Genomic DNA, 18,663 nt, shown 5'->3' on the forward strand with positions numbered 1-18,663 from the left:
TGAGCCCCACTTTATGGTTGCTTTGAAAAGGCTTCTATTATGAAAATTAGCTCCTTCATATCCTATGCAATCTCCAAATTGCTTTAATTAGATTAGTATGTCGTATTAATATTGTAATTTTTAACGTAATTTCTACGAATTTAATATATTCCAGTTTTATTCGATGTTGATTAAAGTCTAACAGTTTTCCATACCCGATTATCCATTTTTAAAGCTTTATTAAAGATACTATTGCCAGTGGCTAATTAACGTAAAATAATAACAATGTTTGTCAGACCTGCAATGAACCGATTGTGTAGAGAATGGTATAGCGTATCCTCAAACAAGCTTGTAATTGCTAAATGCTTTAGTTTTTGTGCGAATTGTTGTATATATACTATTTCCTTTTTTTTTGAAAGTAGCTAATTTCCACTGATGTATTTTGTGTTGATTTTAGGACCCAGGTATTTATTTAGAATTTTTATCAACCTCAATTAACGTTTTTTGTTCTGGTTCACTAGGCGACAAATATCGCGACAAATATCGGTATCAGATTAATTTAGCAGAACTTTTATCGCGAAACAGTTTTCGAGAAACTTTTATCATGAATGTCGTTTATCGCGAAGGAATTTTATAGCGAATATCTCGAAAACAATTCACGAATTTTTTTCCGTGAAACATTTATAGCGAAGACAGTATTGGGAACCCATTATCGAGAATTTATTTCTGCGAAGCCTTAACTCCAAATATTTAGAGCGAATACATTAACGAAATTTTATCGTAAACCCGTAGCAAATTTTTTTACCGCAAATGTATTTAAGCGAAGTCATTATCGCGAGTGCATTACCGCTAAACAATAAATATATTGTGAATGCATTTATTTAAAGAAAAATAACATATTCAATATTAATTTACTAACAAAAGTTTCTTAAATCATAAACCCTTGTCATAACACACCCCCCCCCCTTCCATGCTAAGATATAAGTTTCAATTTTCTTTTAAAAAAAATTTGGTGTTCCTCATGATTTGTGGTGATGAAGATGATTAACAAAACAGTCGAAAGATATTTCTATTTGAGATTCATCTGGGATATATTATGTTATAATTTTTATTCTCCCCCCCCCTCTCCTATCCACCAGATTTACCCTAAAAACATATAGATGAGTAACAATATAAAAATATCCTTTTATGAGCTTTAATTTTGATACCTATGAGAAAATATTTTGTTATAGATATATTATCTTAGCCATTCCCAATCAGGCTCAGACTTGAAACAAAGTTGTAAATATGAATTAAATATATTTTTTAAATTATATTTAATTTAATACTCTATTTTAAAGTAGGTTTTCCTCATCCCTATCAATGCTAGATCAAAAAACCTAGAGGGATAATATAATTTAAAAAAATTATTTTTATTCGCTCTTATTTGATGTCCTTGTCGGATATTTTCTGTAAAAAATATTTAAATCCCTCCAAACCTTGACATGAGAGCCTAGATAGAATAATGCGTAATTTTAAATTTTAATAGTGTACACAAAATCATTTTATTAGCTTCCATTTGATTCCCTTGTCTAGATATTTTTTTAGAAAAATGTTTACCCTCTTCATGTCACAAACCAGAAGATATAGAGTAATGAATAATTTGAAAAAAAAAATTATGCTTACCCACTTAAAAAATAAAAAAAAATAGTAAAATTTTTCTGAGCGATAGATTATATTTTCTAAAAAAATTCAATTTTGTAAAAATCATAATTTTTACTTGGCAAAATCATCTTTTGAGAATTCAATAAAATTACTTTAAGTTGTTTTAATTCTGAGTAATTAGGGGGTGGGGGGGGTTATGTTATATGTTTAGCACCTACATGCATTGCAATTAAACATTATATATTGGCCTAAATATCAGGATTAGTGCCTGCCAAAGTTTGGCTATCTTCATGCTTAATATACATCTTAATATTAGATTCAGATTCCTATCAAAATTTTTGAAAATATAACTAATATTTTATATCTAAGTAAACAGAAAAGATAAAGAAAAAACATTTATAAAGATCGTAAAATCATAAGATTCAAAAATATTTTGAAATTGGGCAAATCCTTTTTCACTAAGATGTAATTGATTTTGAATCGCCATTCAAAATTCGATGAAAATAGTCTAATGATTGATGCTATAGTTTAATATTAAGTACTCAACAGACTTTAAATATTAGGGTAACCCAGATCAATTTCGCCAGTAAGGATCAAGGTTTAACTAATGTACTCAATGAATATATTAATAAACACTTAGTTCCTTCTCGTGATCGTGATTCTTAATAACACTTTGAGGAAAAGCATAGAACTGAATACAAATTTTTTTTATCGATAATAAATTTAATAAACCAAATCTAAGTTCATTTATCATTTTATAAATTTATTAGGTTAAAAGAAAATTATAAACTCTATCATTGAATTAATCTTGTACCTATTTTTTTAAAAATATTATTCTAATATGATCATAAAATAAATGTTTCAAAATTTAATAATCACTATTAACAATTATCGCGATATTGACCTAGATATAATATTTTCGCGAAATAGTTTTTCGCTATATTGTCTTCGTGATTTGGGTTTCATGATAATGACTTCGCTATAAAACTTTCGCGATTATTGATAGCGATAAAAGTTTTGCTGGAAAGTATTCGCTTTAAAGGTTTCGAGATAAATATTTAGCTGTAAAAAATTCGCGATATTTGTTTTGCAATTGTCTTCGTGGAATAATATTGGCTAATTTGGATTTGCAATAAAAGTTCGATATAAAATTTGCGAGACATTCTCGATAAGTTTCGCCAAAATGTGTTTCGCGTTATAAGTTTCGCTGAATTGACATGGAACCACAAATATCGTGTAGTATTGAATGGTTTTATATAGGGATCCAAACCGAAACGAATATAGGCTCGGTTCAGGTTCGGTTAAAAATAACGGTTCAAGGTTCAGGTTCGGTTCATAAAAAAGAAAAATATCGTTTCGGTTCGAACCTCTAAAAACCGGTTTGAACACTTTTGTTTTCTTACCTACATTCGAATTATGAATAGGGAAGAATATAATTTTTTTATTTCATAATTAAAATAAAAAACACATATATAAAACCTTCATTTTATTAATTGCACATTATTTTATTTATAAATATGACAAATAAATAAATATCAATGATTAATTTTAATATGAACAATATTTAACCTTATTTACTTTAAATTTTTATTAAGCCGTACAATTAATATATTTACAAAATTCGTCTCACTCAAATTACATCTATAAGGAGTTAATATAAATTTATTTGTTGAAAACATCTTTCCACACTAACTTGGGTAGCCGGCACTGTCAATATGATATCAGATTTGATGTGTTATTTATAATACTATATGTAAATAATTTATATATTCAATTTAATTTTTCTCTAGGCATTATAATTTATAAGCTTAAAATATTTAAAAAATGTTGTAAAATGCAATATACTAAAGTTTATAAAAATTATGACTGACACTTATCAATGTGATTGATAATAATCTTTTAAAAAATTGAATATAATTAAAATTTTTGCAATATACTAATAATAACTTACACATTATTTTATAAGCATAAACATGCGGCTAGAACCGGTTCAGAGGCATATTAGTGGTTCGGTTCAGGTTCGGCTATTTTTTAGCTGTTTAGGTTCGATAGAAAATACCAGTTTTTAGCGGTTTAATGGTTCCGTTTAGGTTTGGTTTGGATCCTTGGTTCTGTGCTCTAAGCTAGTTAGAAATAAGGATATCTCATCTTTAATTTATACTGCTATACAGAAATTTTTAAGAGATAAATATGTCTCTATTTCATCTCATTCTTGTAATTATTTGTTTATTCGTGTCTACCATGATTTATTCGCACTGCCAATTTGTATGTTTTATAGGTGAGGGCCAGAGTTATTAAGCCCTATCATTAAAAGTAGCGCGCTACCGTTATCGCTATTTGTTAAAAAAAAGTAGCGCGCTATTACTATCGCTACCCATCAATAGTAGCGCGCTATTAGTTACTATTTTTTAAAGTTGGCTACTATTTAGACTTTTTATAAAAGAAATTTAAAATAAATTTGTTTTATTTTTTGCTTATTAGACCTGTGCGCCGCCGGTCAAATACGCAGCCGCCAGTAATTTTTGACCACGCTGACACCGCTGCCATTAAAGTGACGGCGCTCAACTGGTCGCCAACTATATAAAAATTTTGCAGCGTGGCGACGTGATACATATTTTTTATTATTAAAAATAATATTTATTTAATATATTATTGAATTGTAATTAGAAGAAAAATAATATTAAATATTTTTTAAATTATTAAAAAATGAGATTTTATTTTTTTAAATTTATTATTTGTTATAAAAATATTTGATTTGTAACAAGATGATATGTTATTATTAGGCTAGTAATTTACAGAAAAGTAATCCTTTTTATGAAGATCGTTTTGGGTTTGATGATGATAGTGCAAATCAAAAATCATATGTGAAAATACATAAAACCTTAAAATTAAATGTGCCTACACGTTGGCATAGTATTTTAATAATGCTGGAAAGTGTGAGTGGCATTAACAAAAATCCTATAAATATTCAATTAAATAATGGAGAAACCGGATCTCATATTATTTAACTCCGATTGGGAGTTGGTGCATGAACTTTTAAATTTTCTTAAAACCTTTAAATAACTTAAATTTTTATCGCCCAAAAGGATTTACTAAAATTTATCCTTATTAATTCGTAGTGAAATTAAAAATCATTAAAGCGTAAAGAATATGGTAGTCCTCCCATAGCTTCCATTAAACAATATGCTTACTAAATTTGATCATAGATTTCCAATAACCGATCTCCCGATAGTATTTTAAAATACATAAATGAGTTTTTTAATATTATTTCTCTTTGTTTTATTTCATTACTTAGGTGTTAGGAACACTTTTGTGTCCTAAACATGGTAAATGAATATTTAAAGGAAAAAATATTACTCCAGTGCAATACCTCTCTGTTGCCTTCACGGGCGAATTAACCGAATGTGAAACCTACAGTTGCATCAGAATTTGATTATCAAGTCATTGTCTACTTTTTTTTTCACACAATTCGAAACAATTTAGTCCTTTTTTTTTAATCATCACAAATATTTAACTTTTCTTAAGTTACATTTTATTACCAAACATTCATCTATTTATAACAATAATCTGAAACAGCAAGACTATTTAACTAGTCTAGAAAAAAAGTGCCATTCATTATTTTAACCTTATAATTTAAAGATAAAAGATGTCTTAGATTTTTGGAAGATAAGAGCATTAGATCTTCCTAAATTTTCAATATTAGCTAGATCCTGTTCGTTCCATCTACAAGCACACCCAGCGAGCGTTTATTTTTTATAGGCTGGGCTCACTCTGAACTCTAAAAGATTATCATTATGTCCTATAAATCTAAATAAAATAATATTTATACATGATTATTATAACTTAATAAAATGGAAATTATAGTTATATAAAGCATAAATTTATTTTAAAAGTTTTTCCAATAAATTTATAATTTAAAAAAAAGAAACGTCGCCGCATGCTGTCGGCGTACAGGTCTATATATAATACATAAAAATCAACATTTATAAATATTTAAATATAGTTAATTTTAATTATAAAAAAATTTATGTAAAAAGACCATAATTTATGTAATAAAAATATCATTTTTTATTTCATTTTAATAAAAAATCATTTCTATACTATCGCTTCCAAGTCTAGAGCGACGATCATAAAGTGTAAGTTTCGCCTAACTAAATGATCTCTCAACACTAGCACTTGAGGGCAGTCTTTAATTTTATACACATCAAAAATACTCATTTGAGTATTTTTAGATTTAAAAAAAAATTCTATTATATTAGTATCATTTATTTCAAAAAAATTATCAATAAAAGTCGTTTTTGTGATTGTAACTAGAGCATCTTGTTTGATATGAGACTATTCAGCTTTACAATGAGCCACATTGATCTTTAACATCATCGGAATTGATATATGGCCAGTTTAATTTAAAATTGTGATGAATTATAAATTTTATTTGAAAGTGCATCATATGTAAGAAATCCTATTATCCTTTTGAGGGCTAATGCTACAGATCTTCTTTTAAAGTCTTAGGGTCTAGCCAATGGCCTGTGATTCCCAAATAAGCTCTAAAAACATTGATATCAGATTAATTTATAAATATAAATAAGTTGTTACCTTCTGTTATGTGTCCAAATATCTGCCGTGGTATATAACTCTGCTATTAGAGCATCTTTCATGTCTGGTGAAATAAAATTTTTGCATCAGGGGTAAAGTTTTAATCATCAATGTAAATGATGGATTATCAACTAAGGACATTGGCCAAGCTGTATTAATTATAAAATCGACAATGACTCAGCCAGTATCTGAGAAATATTGGCACGCGCAATATTATTAATCACTTTCGCTTGAATTGATTTGATCTTTTTGGATGTAGTCTCTCCCCTATTATTACGATGTTTTTCTATCTCTTTAAAACTGTTGGCATGAACATTCTTGTAAAATAAATACTATTAGAATTTAAAAATGACATCACCTTTTTGTGTTTTTTGAAGTTATAGCTACTGTATTTATTTGAGGATATATTTTTTTTATATTATAAATAAATAAATTTGTAGCCACCTTTTGTTTTTACATATTTTTAAGTTTTAACCAAGGATGGTTTATTTATTTAAATTAAATTTTTATTTCCACAAAATTAGTAATTATATATACATTTAATTGTTAAATTTAAATCAAATATTGTTTTTTTACCTTTTTGATGGGTTTAAAAAAAATAATTCTTTTTCAACAGCCCAAAAATCTTGTCAAGAAAAATAATCAAAATGATAAAGAAAATCTGGGAAAACTACTGTCTATTTTATTTCGTTTTTTTAATCTATATATATATCTACTATAAAATAAATATAAAATGATTAATAATATAATTGATCTAAAAATAGCAATTTTTAATATCAAAAAATAATATTCATCACAAAAAAAATGACTTTGCAATTTAACATAAAAAGAAGGACTCCACAATTTAACATAAAAAGAATGATTCCACATAACACGCTCCCGCTAATTGAAAACCAAACTTCGCACTTGATCTTGCACCCGGCATAATTATCGTCCCTTTATGGTGTCTTCAAGAAATTTATACGGTGGTTAGTTTCTTGAGTCTCCTCCCTTTGAGTGTCGCTATTGTCGATTTCCTGCAGAAATCATCTTAGTTCGACCTGGCTTCATTTATAATTTGCACATTCTATTAGCCATTTTATCCCATTAACCCTTATATGGTTGATTCCTTTTTTATTATTATTATCAATCACCCCGGTATTGAGTTAGCATATCTCTGTTTAACTGTACCCTTCAATTTTCTTCGGATACATTGAGCACCATACTAAGATGAATATTTTTCCACCCTTTTTCGATCAATTATATCCTCCTATTTATAATCCCGGTCGTAACCTCCCAGGTTCCACTCCCCTTTCAATTGATCTCGATGCCGTACTCCCTCTCTTCCGTCGATGAATTTTACTCAATTTAATTTGTGTCCCATGTTTTCCATGATCACCCTAGATTCCCACCTTTTTGTAGCCCATATATTCTTGCCCACACGGTTTGCCCCACTACAAACTAAGGTCTCTCCATTATCTCCCTTTCCACCTCTTGATGTAGTTTCGGCTTTAATAAATCCAATAATATCCTGGTTCGTCGTCCTAAAAACTTCTCTGCCGGAGACTGTTCTTCTTCCTTTCGACTATTGTTGTAATATGATACAGTTATCCAAATTTCCCACCTCCATACTTTGATTTTCTTAACCAGTTTTTGACAATTGACACCATCCTCTCCGTCTGTCCATTTGAACTGGGATGATATGGCGGCGCTAATATGCTTTACCCCGGTTTCTACGCAAAACATCTTAAACTGTTCACTGATAAAAGCTGGACCTCCGTCATATACTATCGTTCGAGCTACTCCAAACCTGGCCCATAGATTTTTTAACGTTTTCACTACCACTTGCGTCGTTAGTCCCATTACTTCTTCGTACTCCACCCACTTTAAGTAAGCATCTACCATGAGTATATAAATCTTATTTTCAAAGTCAAAGAAGTCAACGTGTATCCGCTCCCACGACTGGGTAGCCCTTGGCCAAACATTTTTCTTGTCTTTATGGGGCATCTTGGCTCACGTATTGCACATCAAACTCTTACTGATATTTTCGATATCTCTATTCATCCCTGGCCACCACAAATATTCTCGGCCCCATTGCTTCATCCTCTCCACACCTTGATGCCCCGCATGAATCATTGTCAACACAGCATCCCTTAATTTGAGCAGCAATTCACCTCTATTCACTCGTACCACACATTCATCTACAATGGCCAAATCTTTTTCTATATATTTGTAAGTTACTCCATCTCGCCATGTCTTCCGCCCCTTTATGCATGCCTTGATACGCCTTTTTGAGTTGTTCCCACGTTACCGGTCCTCCTTTAGATATTCCTGCCATACCCCTAATCAATCCGTGCTCATCCTCCTCCTCCATAATTTTTTCGATATTCTCTCCCGCTCCACATCTAGAAAAAAATATCCAGTGAATAAATCTCTCTTCCCCGCCGATATTTAAATTGTAAGTCTAAACTGTCCACCAGTAATAGCCATCTCTGTAGTCTAGGCGACAACATTAGCTCTTTATTATCCTTCTTAAAAGATGCACCAGTGGTTTGTGGTCCGTATATACCATGAATCTACGCCCTATTAAGTATTCTCCACATTTTGTCAATCCAAAAATAACGGCCAAAGCTTCTTGCTCGATAACCGAGTATCTAGTCCGCCGCCCTAGAAATTCTTGAGAAAAATAAAAACAGGTTTCTCCAGACCGTCTAAACAATGTAATAACGCTCCTCCTACACCTTTATTAGAAGCATCTACGGCCAAAATCACCTCCAAATCATTATTAAAGCATGCTAGAATAGGTCCTCTCTTAATTCGACATTTTAATTCTTCAAACGCTACTTCCTGTTCCTTTTGTCATACAAATCGTTCTCCCTTTTTCAGTAATTTATACAATGGCGCCGCTATCTGCGCAAAACCTTCCACAAACGGGTGATATTAATTCACCATCCCTAGAAAGGCCTGCATTTCCACTTTATTATTCGGTCTCAACATACTGGTTATTCCGGCCATATTTTTATCCAGCTTGGGCAGCACTTCCGTGTAACACGTTAATATGACAAAAATTTGGATAAATTCAATATAATAGATTTATATCTGGTAAAATTTAGGCAGCACTTTTTTTTTAAAAAAAAAATTTTCGGCAAAAACGGGCAGCACTTTCTTGTGTACCTTTGTAAAAAAAAAAGAGACGCGTTCCACAATCCTTCAACTTCCCTACCAATTAGTTTTCAACGTTATTCCGTATATACAACACTTTTCCTACCAATTGGTTTTCAACGTTATTCCGTATCTTTTTTCTACTAATTAGTTCTCAACGTTACGTATATAAAACGCTTTCCCTACTAATTAGTTTTCAACGTGATTCCGTATTTACAACACTTTCCCTACTAATTAGTTTTCAACGTTATTCCGTATATACAACGATTTTTCTACCAATTGGTTTTCAACGTTATTCCGTATATACAACGCTTTCCCTACTAATTGGTTTTTAACGTTATTTAACAAAAATTATTATCCCGTAAACTACGTCTTGTCCACCACTTTTAAGTTTTAACCAAGGCAGTTTATTTTATTAAATTAAATTTTTATTTCCACAAAATTAGTAATTATATATATATTTAATTGTTAAATTTAAATCAAATATTGTTTTTTTTTTACCTTTTTGATGGGTTTTAAAAAAAATATTAATTTTTTTTCAACAGTCCAAAAATCTTGTCAAGAAAAATAATCAAAATGATAAAGAAAATTTGGAAAAACGGCTTTTTCGTTTTTATCTATACTATAAAATAAATATAAATTGATTAATAATATAATTGATCTAAAATTAGCAATTTTTAATATCAAAAAATAATATTCATCACAAAAAGAATGACTTCGCAATTTAACATAAAAAGAATGACTCCACAATTTTACATAAAAAGAATAACTCCACAATTTAATATAAAAAGAATGATTCCACATAACGCATATATTTGAAAATATTTTTCAAATTTGGGATGAAAAAAAGTGTATTATTGTTATCAAGAACATTTTCTTCCAGGGTATCTTCCATTTCATTAATATCATCATTGTCTGACTAACTTACATCGATTTGGATATCCTTTTACGATCACATTTTAAATATTACACCAGATGATTTAGGTTTATAATACAAATTGAAAATATAAATTTCTATTTCTATTTCAAAATTAAATAATAAATCATAAAAAATAGTGCTGTAAAGTAACTTCAAAAATTAACGTCATTACTAACTTGGTTACCTTTTTTAAAGAAAAGGAACTCTATTCGCCTTCTTCTAGAGATAACGAGTAACGGTAATGGGTTTCTTGGTAACGCAAAACGTTACTCGTTACTTTAAATTTTTTCTTAAAAAATATTTTAATAAAAAACATATTTTATTGTACTACAAATTTTCTTTTATTTATTTTATAATATAAATAATTTAAGCCGAGTTTTTAATTCATATCAATCACCATTCCTTCACTATTATTTTAAATTCTCGTTGTTAAATTTTCAGTCGAATGTTAATCTAATTAATATTCATTCAAAATTCAAAGTATGTTAATAATATTAATATTCTATTTTATAATTTATTTTAAGAATATTATGTACATAGTATACTTATAATTACTTCTTTAGATGAAGATGATTTAACATTTCCCTGGCCCAAATTTGAAATATATTTTACACCAATAAAAAAAATGGGTACAAAGTCTATACTTTGTAAGGGTAAATTATGTCCCAAGGCAAATATTTCAACCTCAATATCCAGCAGTTTAAACTTTAAAAAGCAAATGAAGGTAAAAGTTGAATTAATATATTATTATTTTAAACATTATTTTAAATAGAATATTAAATCTTGGGTATTATAAAATAACATTAAAAGACGTACTCTTTCATAATATATTGAAAAGCTTAATCATGAAATTAAAATATAAGCAATAAATTATACTATAATATAGGGCTGGGAACCAACATTAAAAACCCAAGATTAAGAAAATATTGATATTGGTTAAAATTGGATTTAAACAATATCTTCTAATTCTTGTTTTAGTATTGCTATTGGTTTACTTCAAGTTGTTTAATAAATTAAAGAATAAAATAGTGATTTTATAAACTTTGTTTAAATAAATTTGTATTTTAAATAAATATATATAAAATAAAACTATGAAGCAATATTGTAGTTAGAGAACTGAACCTATATTCATTTCTTGATTCCTTTTTAAATAATAATTCTGAATTCTAAAAAGAATAAGAAATTGAAAAATTATCTTTGACAATCATAAATTCAATTTTTAATGTTTCCTAGATAATAAGCTTAGTGAGGGATTAAAAAAATGCACTTAAATTTTTAAAAGATTTATCTTCAATTATTAAAAATAAAGAAATTCAGGAATTAATAATATTTTAATTAAAAAATTATAGACGGTACAATCCTCAAAAATGAAAGAAATTAATGAACATTTGAATAGTAATAAAAAAAAATTAAAGCCAAAATCAAAGGAAAAATAGCACAATAATCTGTTGATGAATTAGTTTTTAATCTTGTAATTGAAGAATTACAATCATTTTCAATTGTAAGAAGCACTGCATTTATTAATTTTATCCAAAAGTTGCAGCCAACTAAAAATGTCATGTTAAAACCAACCCTCTATTATAAAATTAACAAAGCATCATGATACAATGGCAAAGAAATTAGTGGATTTATTGTGTATCTCATGTCTGTACAACTGTGGATTCTTCGTCAGCTTATCGGTATATAAAATATATATTTTATAGATTGATAATACTCTCTTTTAAAAGAGTTCTTTATTTAAGGATGACGGTACACTGGCTACATCCAGATACTCTTGAGAGAGTTTCAGCCTGCTTAGCTTGTAAAAGGCGAAACACACACATTTGATTATCTAGCAAAATTAATCTTTATAATTTTACACCACTTATAAGATGCAAAATAAAGTGACCAAATGCTTACCGACAATGCTAGAAATTATATAAAACTTTCAAGTAAAAAAATTATAATATATTTATTAAAAATTTATTAGAGTATGAACAAGAAGAGGAATCGGATGATGTAGCCTCTGCCATTAATTGATCTATTTGAAAATCAAAATACTAATGATAGTATTGTATACATACCAGCATCATTCCTGACACACTTTAAATCTAATTGCAAGTATTTACATTAAAAAGGCAGATAACAATGTTCATTTTAAAACCATTTCAAAAATTACACTTTTCTAAGTTTAATGTTTCCAAAAATAAAAATAACAAAAGTATTAAGCTATTGAGGAATAAACATGGGCAATCTTCAAACTATGCAGCCATTTTAAAGAAAACATGATACCTGATTAAACCGGTTATAACAAGATGGAACTTTTTTTATAACTCCGTTAAATTAATAGATAGTCTTATTAAGGAGAATTGCCAAAAATTTGACGAATCTTATGATAAATCTAAATTATAGAGATTTTCAGATAAAAACAAGTCGTTCATGGATGAATACTGTATGGTTAGTGTTAATTAAGAAATATCGCTATATAAATTAAATTGGCCCTGGATAAAATTAGAGATTAACAAAGAAAGAATGCTAGAACTTATTTTCAATTTGAGAAAAAATCTTGATAAAGAAAGAGCAGACTTAATTCCTTTATCCAACACACATACCAGAATATTTTCTGATAAAGACAAATTTTTAAATATTTTTAATAAATTCCCCGAATTAAAATTTTTATTTATTAAATATAATACAACTCTCCCATCCTCTGTGCCAATGTGTGTTGAGCACTAAGCGTTCTTGTTTGTCTGATCAAGATTTTGAAAATCAATTGTTGTTAAAAATAAATAAAAAATTGTTACAAAAAGATGTTATCTTTATAATATATCATTTTTGTATAATTATATATATGAAAATTTTTTTAAAAATATCTTATCTTATTATATATTCTTTTTGTATAGTTTTTTATTTATTGCAGAAAAAAAATATTTTTTTTATATTTAATATTTAATTTTTAAGTAACGAGTAACCCATTACTTTTTTGAATAGTCAATAACGCGCCTTCCTTTTTTAAAAAGGTAACCATTAACGGTAACGCGTTCCTTTTTTCAGACTTAACGAGTAACGGTAACGCTTTTCTTTTTTTTCACTAATAAAAATTATAATTAAATATGATATTAGATTCAAATTTTCATGTTTATAGTATTCATTATATTTTTAAAAAGTAGCTAAATCGTTTCAATTATATTATATTACAGTTAAAAATATGTAAATTATTAATTAAAATAAAACATATATATTATTCAATTAAAGAATATAATTAAAAATAGAAGGGGTAAATTATGTTAAAACAAAAATCAATTGTTTATTTATAAAAGATATTTTTAGTGCTGTAAACAACTCGTTTAAAATGAAGTGCGTGAAAAAAATGATAAAAAGCGTTCCTTTTATTTTTGACGACTTTGAACGTGAACGTGTTCCTTTTTTTTGACTAAAACGTTCGTTCAATTTTAAAAACACTTTTTATTAATTATTAGAAAAATTTGATATTAATCCAAATTTTTTAAGAAAAAAGTCTTTTATTTTTTAATTTTTCTTTTTCACGTTTCAATTTTTTAACAAGCCATTATTATCGTTTATTAATTTGAATATTATTGTTTATATTTTAATTTAATAGATTAGCATAAGCATGGATATTATTATTTCATCATCATCATCTGATTCTGAAAATTCAAAATCATCTGATTCTGAAAATTCAAAATCATCTGATTCTGAAAATTCAAAATCAGATGAATTAACATTACCATGGCCCAAATATAATAAATATTTTACAGTATATTGAAGAAACTAATTCAATACTTACTAAATGTAAAATGTGCCCAAAAAGTATTTACTAGTTCCAAAATCTTTAAGTTCAAATTAAAACGACATTTGATTTTAATATTAATTATTTTATCTTATATTATAAATAACTAGTGAGTTAATAAATTATTTTAGATTGTTCTAAGTAAAAATCATTAAATTTTATATATTATATGCATAGATAGAGAATTTGTTGATATCATAAAAATATTTAATATAGAGGAAGTAGAGGATGGTTTGGAGGAGGATAACTTATCTCAATTTTTTGAAGCAAAAGACAAAAAATAAATGTTTTTTATAAATTCCCCTCGTAAAAAAGTTGTTTATTAAGTCTAAAACCGCAATCCCCTCACCTGCCCCTGTAGAGCGAGTTTATAGTATGGCTTATGCCGTATTAACTGCCAAGCGTTCCTGTCTATCAGATAAAAATTTTGAAAATCAATTATTATTAAAAATTAATAAGAAAAATTTTATAAATAAAAATATATATCTTTTTATTCGCTATGCTATATTATATTGTATTTATAACTATATTATCAAAATAAAACTATATTTTTTAACATGGCTAATATATTGTGTTAAAAAATATTAGACATTTATATATATTAAATTAAATTTTAAAAAAATTTATTAAAAAATTATAAACGAACGTGAACGTGTTCCTTTTTTTTGAAAGTGAACGTGAACGCGTTCGATTTTTTTTTAGAAATGTTTACAGCACTAGATATTTTACGTAAAAAAATTAATTTTTAATAAATTTTTAAATTTATTAACTTTTTAGAACTCCAAATATTTTTTAATATATTTTAGGATTTCCTATCTCAAATTTAAATCAATTTATTTCTATAAAATTATATATTCCATTTTAAATAATTTCGATAAATTAATAGTTATATAAAAAAATTATGTATAAGATCAAAATATTATAAAATCATTCAATATGTTCTTCGACTTAGAAGATGATACCTTTTTAGAATAAAAACAGTAAAAATTAAATTTATTAATATAAATTAATTATTAGGGATTACCTAATTAATCGACTATCCGCGATAACTCACCTCTAGATATTGTTGCATTGATTGTAAAGGTTCGCAAAATCATATGGAATGAATCCACGAAAGAGCTCAATAATATTGGTAGTAGTTTTCTCAAAAATTAAATGGGATTAAGCGGTGAATATGGCGCGATTAAATGGATTTATGAATAGATGCATTTTCCATTACAATAATTACTCAAGTGGCAAAATATCAATAATCTCTCACATGGAATCTCAAAATAATACACCATTATAAGCTCTCCCTCTACCATTTAATAATGAATTACTCCTCCGATTCCACTAGCGAAAAGAATATATTTTTCGAGGATGGGATCTTTATAGTCGAATGAACATTATGTGGGGTCCAGGCATAAGCTGGTTACCAGATGCATGTTGATTCCCGTTTCATCTAGGAAAAATAATTTTTAGATATATTTAAAACTCTTAAACATTAAATTTGACGAATATTTATAAGGGGCTTCTTCTGTCAGGCTCTTTGTCAGTCTTTTTTTCGACCACTCAATATTTTTTAATATATTTTCTTATAGCTACCTTATTTTTGGGACCAGGTTGTAAACTTTTAATAATGACTTGTATCGTAAACGTATTATTTGTCATTAATAAGTCCATATTTCTTTCAATGATATTGATTTTTTTTCTTACTTCCTCTATTTTGAATAGTGTATTCATTTAGAGGATCTCCATTTATTTCTGGAAATGAATCTCGTCTAAATTTATAAACTGACTCTGTAGACATTTAAATGTATTTAGCGATGTCCTTTTCATTTAATATTTTGCTAACTATATCGATTTTTTACTCAAATATTTGCATATTTTTCTGAGTCTTTAAATAGTAGACGAGGTTTGGGATTAAGTTAAAATTGACAGAATTTGATAATATATTATTTATTGTAAACATTATATGTAAATTCAAATAAATTATTTTAAAAATTAATTTTTTTACGTAAAATATATTTTATTAATTTTTTTACGTAAAATATATTTTATTAATTTTTTTACGTAAAATATATTTTATAAATAAACAATTGGTTATAGGCCGCTATTACTACTATTAAAAAATGTTTAAAAAGCAAATAAGCTAAAATGGCTGTCAAAATGGCCCCTATAGGTTTGAAGCGAGAGATTTAAAAATATTAAAAATTTAACTTTTACAGATTAGACAGATTTTACTATTTAAAGTAATTTATGTAATTTATGTAATTAAAAATTTAATAATATAAATTTAAGAAAATATACAATTCTAATATTAATAATTTTAGTATATATATAATTCTAATATTTAATATAATTATAATATTTAATATAATTATAATATAAATATAATTCTAATATTTAATATAATTATAATATAAACATAATTCTAATATTTAATATAATTCTAATATTTAATATAATTCTAATATTTAATATAATTATAATATTTAATATAATTATAATATTTAATATAATTATAATATAATTTTTAAAGCAATTTTAATGTTATATAAAGAAATTTATATAATTAATATTAAATTAATGTGATATAAAGAAATTTAGATAATTAATATCAGGGTTGGGCAGTATCGCGGATATTTGTATCTTTTTTAAAATTTTGGAAAGTATCTTGTATCCAATATCTAAGATACATATTATTTAAAAGTATTTGTATCTTAACCAACTTTGTATTCAAAAAGATACAGATACTTTAAAAAAATTAATATTGGTTAATTTAAATAGTATTAAAATTTAAAATGATATTGTTTTAATATTTAAATGAAAAATTTAATCAAAATTTAGATATTTTAAGATAATTTTTGATATATAACGTTGGTCGTCATATAGCAATTTGCTAACAATTAGAACTACCATATTTGAATCGTTTTATATCTGTCTATTTTAAAATTATTGAAGAAGAAAATAGAAAAATATGTTTATCTTCGTCTTCAGATGATTCTTCAACCGAAAATTATAACAATAAATTTAAACTAAGCATACTTAATGGCAAATTTTTTGAAGTACTTCAAGATGATCATAATAAAGAAATTATTCATCGTGACTTTGGTATTAACGAAAAAGTTATAGCAACTGTTACAGATAACGGCTCTAACTTTAAGAAAGCTATCAAGGAGTTTGGATATTCTATGGAAGCTTTAGAGAATGACTTTGACATCAATGATGATGAATGTATGGAATTCGAAATCATTGAAAGTATTATTTAATACTTCTTTAAAATTTATTATGATATTGTAAATTTAGTAAAAAATTTTATTCAAATAAAATTATTTATTTGTTTATTTAAGGGTCTAAAGAAGCCTCAATAACATTGCCTCATACGATAAGTCTAATTGCCACAACAGATGTTGAGAGAGCTATTAAGGATTCTCCTAACATTTCTAAAATTCATCATCCTGCAATAGCTAAATGTACTAAGCTATGGAATGCAAATAATAGGTCTAAAACTGCAGAATTTATCAAAGCAGTTTTAGGAAAACAATTAGTTACACTTTGTTGCACTAGATGGAATAGTTTGTATGATAGTCTTCATAGTTTATTCAAATTTAAAGGCGAACTTCCTAAATTATGTCAAAAATTAGAATTTCCTAAATTAAGAGATATTGAAATTCAATATTTAGAAGAATATTGCAATATAATGGCCCCATTGGCTATAGCTATTGACAAAATACAGAGTGAAATCAACTGCTATTATGGAGAATCAGCTCCAATTTTAAATGTCGTTAAAAAAAATTACAAATTTAATTCAAACCATTCTACAATTTTGCAAACCATTAGCTATTGCCATAGAAAATTCTTTAAATAAAAGATTTAAAAATATATATGATTTTAATAACCATTTTAAAAGTGTTGGCAACTATTTCTCATCCCTAATTTAAAAATCGTTGGATTGATGGTGAAAAAGAGAAAAAATACCTTCAGGATTTGTTATTACATGAAGTTTTAATTGTTTTTAAAAATAATATTGAAATTAATACTTCAACAAAATCTTCAATTGATGAAGATGATGATTACTTTTGCCTTAAAAGTACCACATCCAATTCTAATAATTCAATAAATGATATTGAAATAGAGGTCCTAAATTATATGAAAGATGACAGGCGTAGTATAAATATGTTAAATAGTTATAAATATATAGAAGAAATATTTATTAAATATAACACAATATTACCCTCCTCAGCCCCCGTTGAAAAATTATTTAGCTTTGCTAATATGGTTAATAGACCAAATCATCAAAGATTGAACGATAAATCATTTGAAAAATTAATAATATAAAAAATAATGCTGATTTATTATTATTTACTAATTATATAAATATTAAATGGAATATCGCATTATCTTTTATAATAAATATGTTATTTTCTACAATTTATTTTATGATTTTGACTATTTAAAGTTTTTTTTTAAAAAGTATCTTGTATCTTAGATACCTTTTTTTAAAAAAATACAAGTATCTTGTATCTTATCTTATTGAAATTTTTCCAAAGTATCTTGTATCTTAAATACAAAATTGTATAAAGTATCTGTATCCGAATACAATTTTCTGAAAATTTGC

At 26.5% G+C, this 18,663-nt stretch overlaps 2 protein-coding genes across 2 annotated transcripts in view; one reads left to right on the plus strand and one right to left on the minus strand.

Moving 5' to 3' along the window:
• Positions 1-7,656: 7,656 nt before the first annotated feature.
• Positions 7,657-8,202, minus strand: LOC135927173 (uncharacterized). The gene has a single exon (XM_065463129.1). The coding sequence runs from the start codon at positions 8,200-8,202 to the stop codon at positions 7,657-7,659; it is 546 nt and encodes a 181-aa protein (XP_065319201.1).
• Positions 8,203-16,199: 7,997 nt separating this feature from the next.
• LOC135927181 (uncharacterized) overlaps positions 16,200-18,663 on the plus strand; it is a 49,114-nt gene continuing 46,650 nt past the window's right edge. Inside the window, exons 1-3 of the mRNA XM_065463136.1 lie at positions 16,200-16,224; positions 17,112-17,303; positions 17,396-17,592. Coding sequence (XP_065319208.1) covers positions 16,200-16,224; positions 17,112-17,303; positions 17,396-17,592 — 414 coding nt within the window. The remainder of the gene's footprint in view (positions 16,225-17,111; positions 17,304-17,395; positions 17,593-18,663) is intronic.

This window comes from Gordionus sp. m RMFG-2023, chromosome 1 (genome assembly GCF_954871325.1).
Source record: "Gordionus sp. m RMFG-2023 chromosome 1, tfGorSpeb1-WG-v2, whole genome shotgun sequence".
Taxonomy (NCBI): domain Eukaryota; kingdom Metazoa; phylum Nematomorpha; class Gordioida; order Chordodea; family Parachordodidae; genus Gordionus; species Gordionus sp. m RMFG-2023.

Coding starts and splice junctions, on each gene's coding strand:
- LOC135927173 (XM_065463129.1), bottom strand. CDS start 8,202: ATGCCCCATAAAGACAAGAAAAATGTTTGGCCAAGGGCTACCCAGTCG.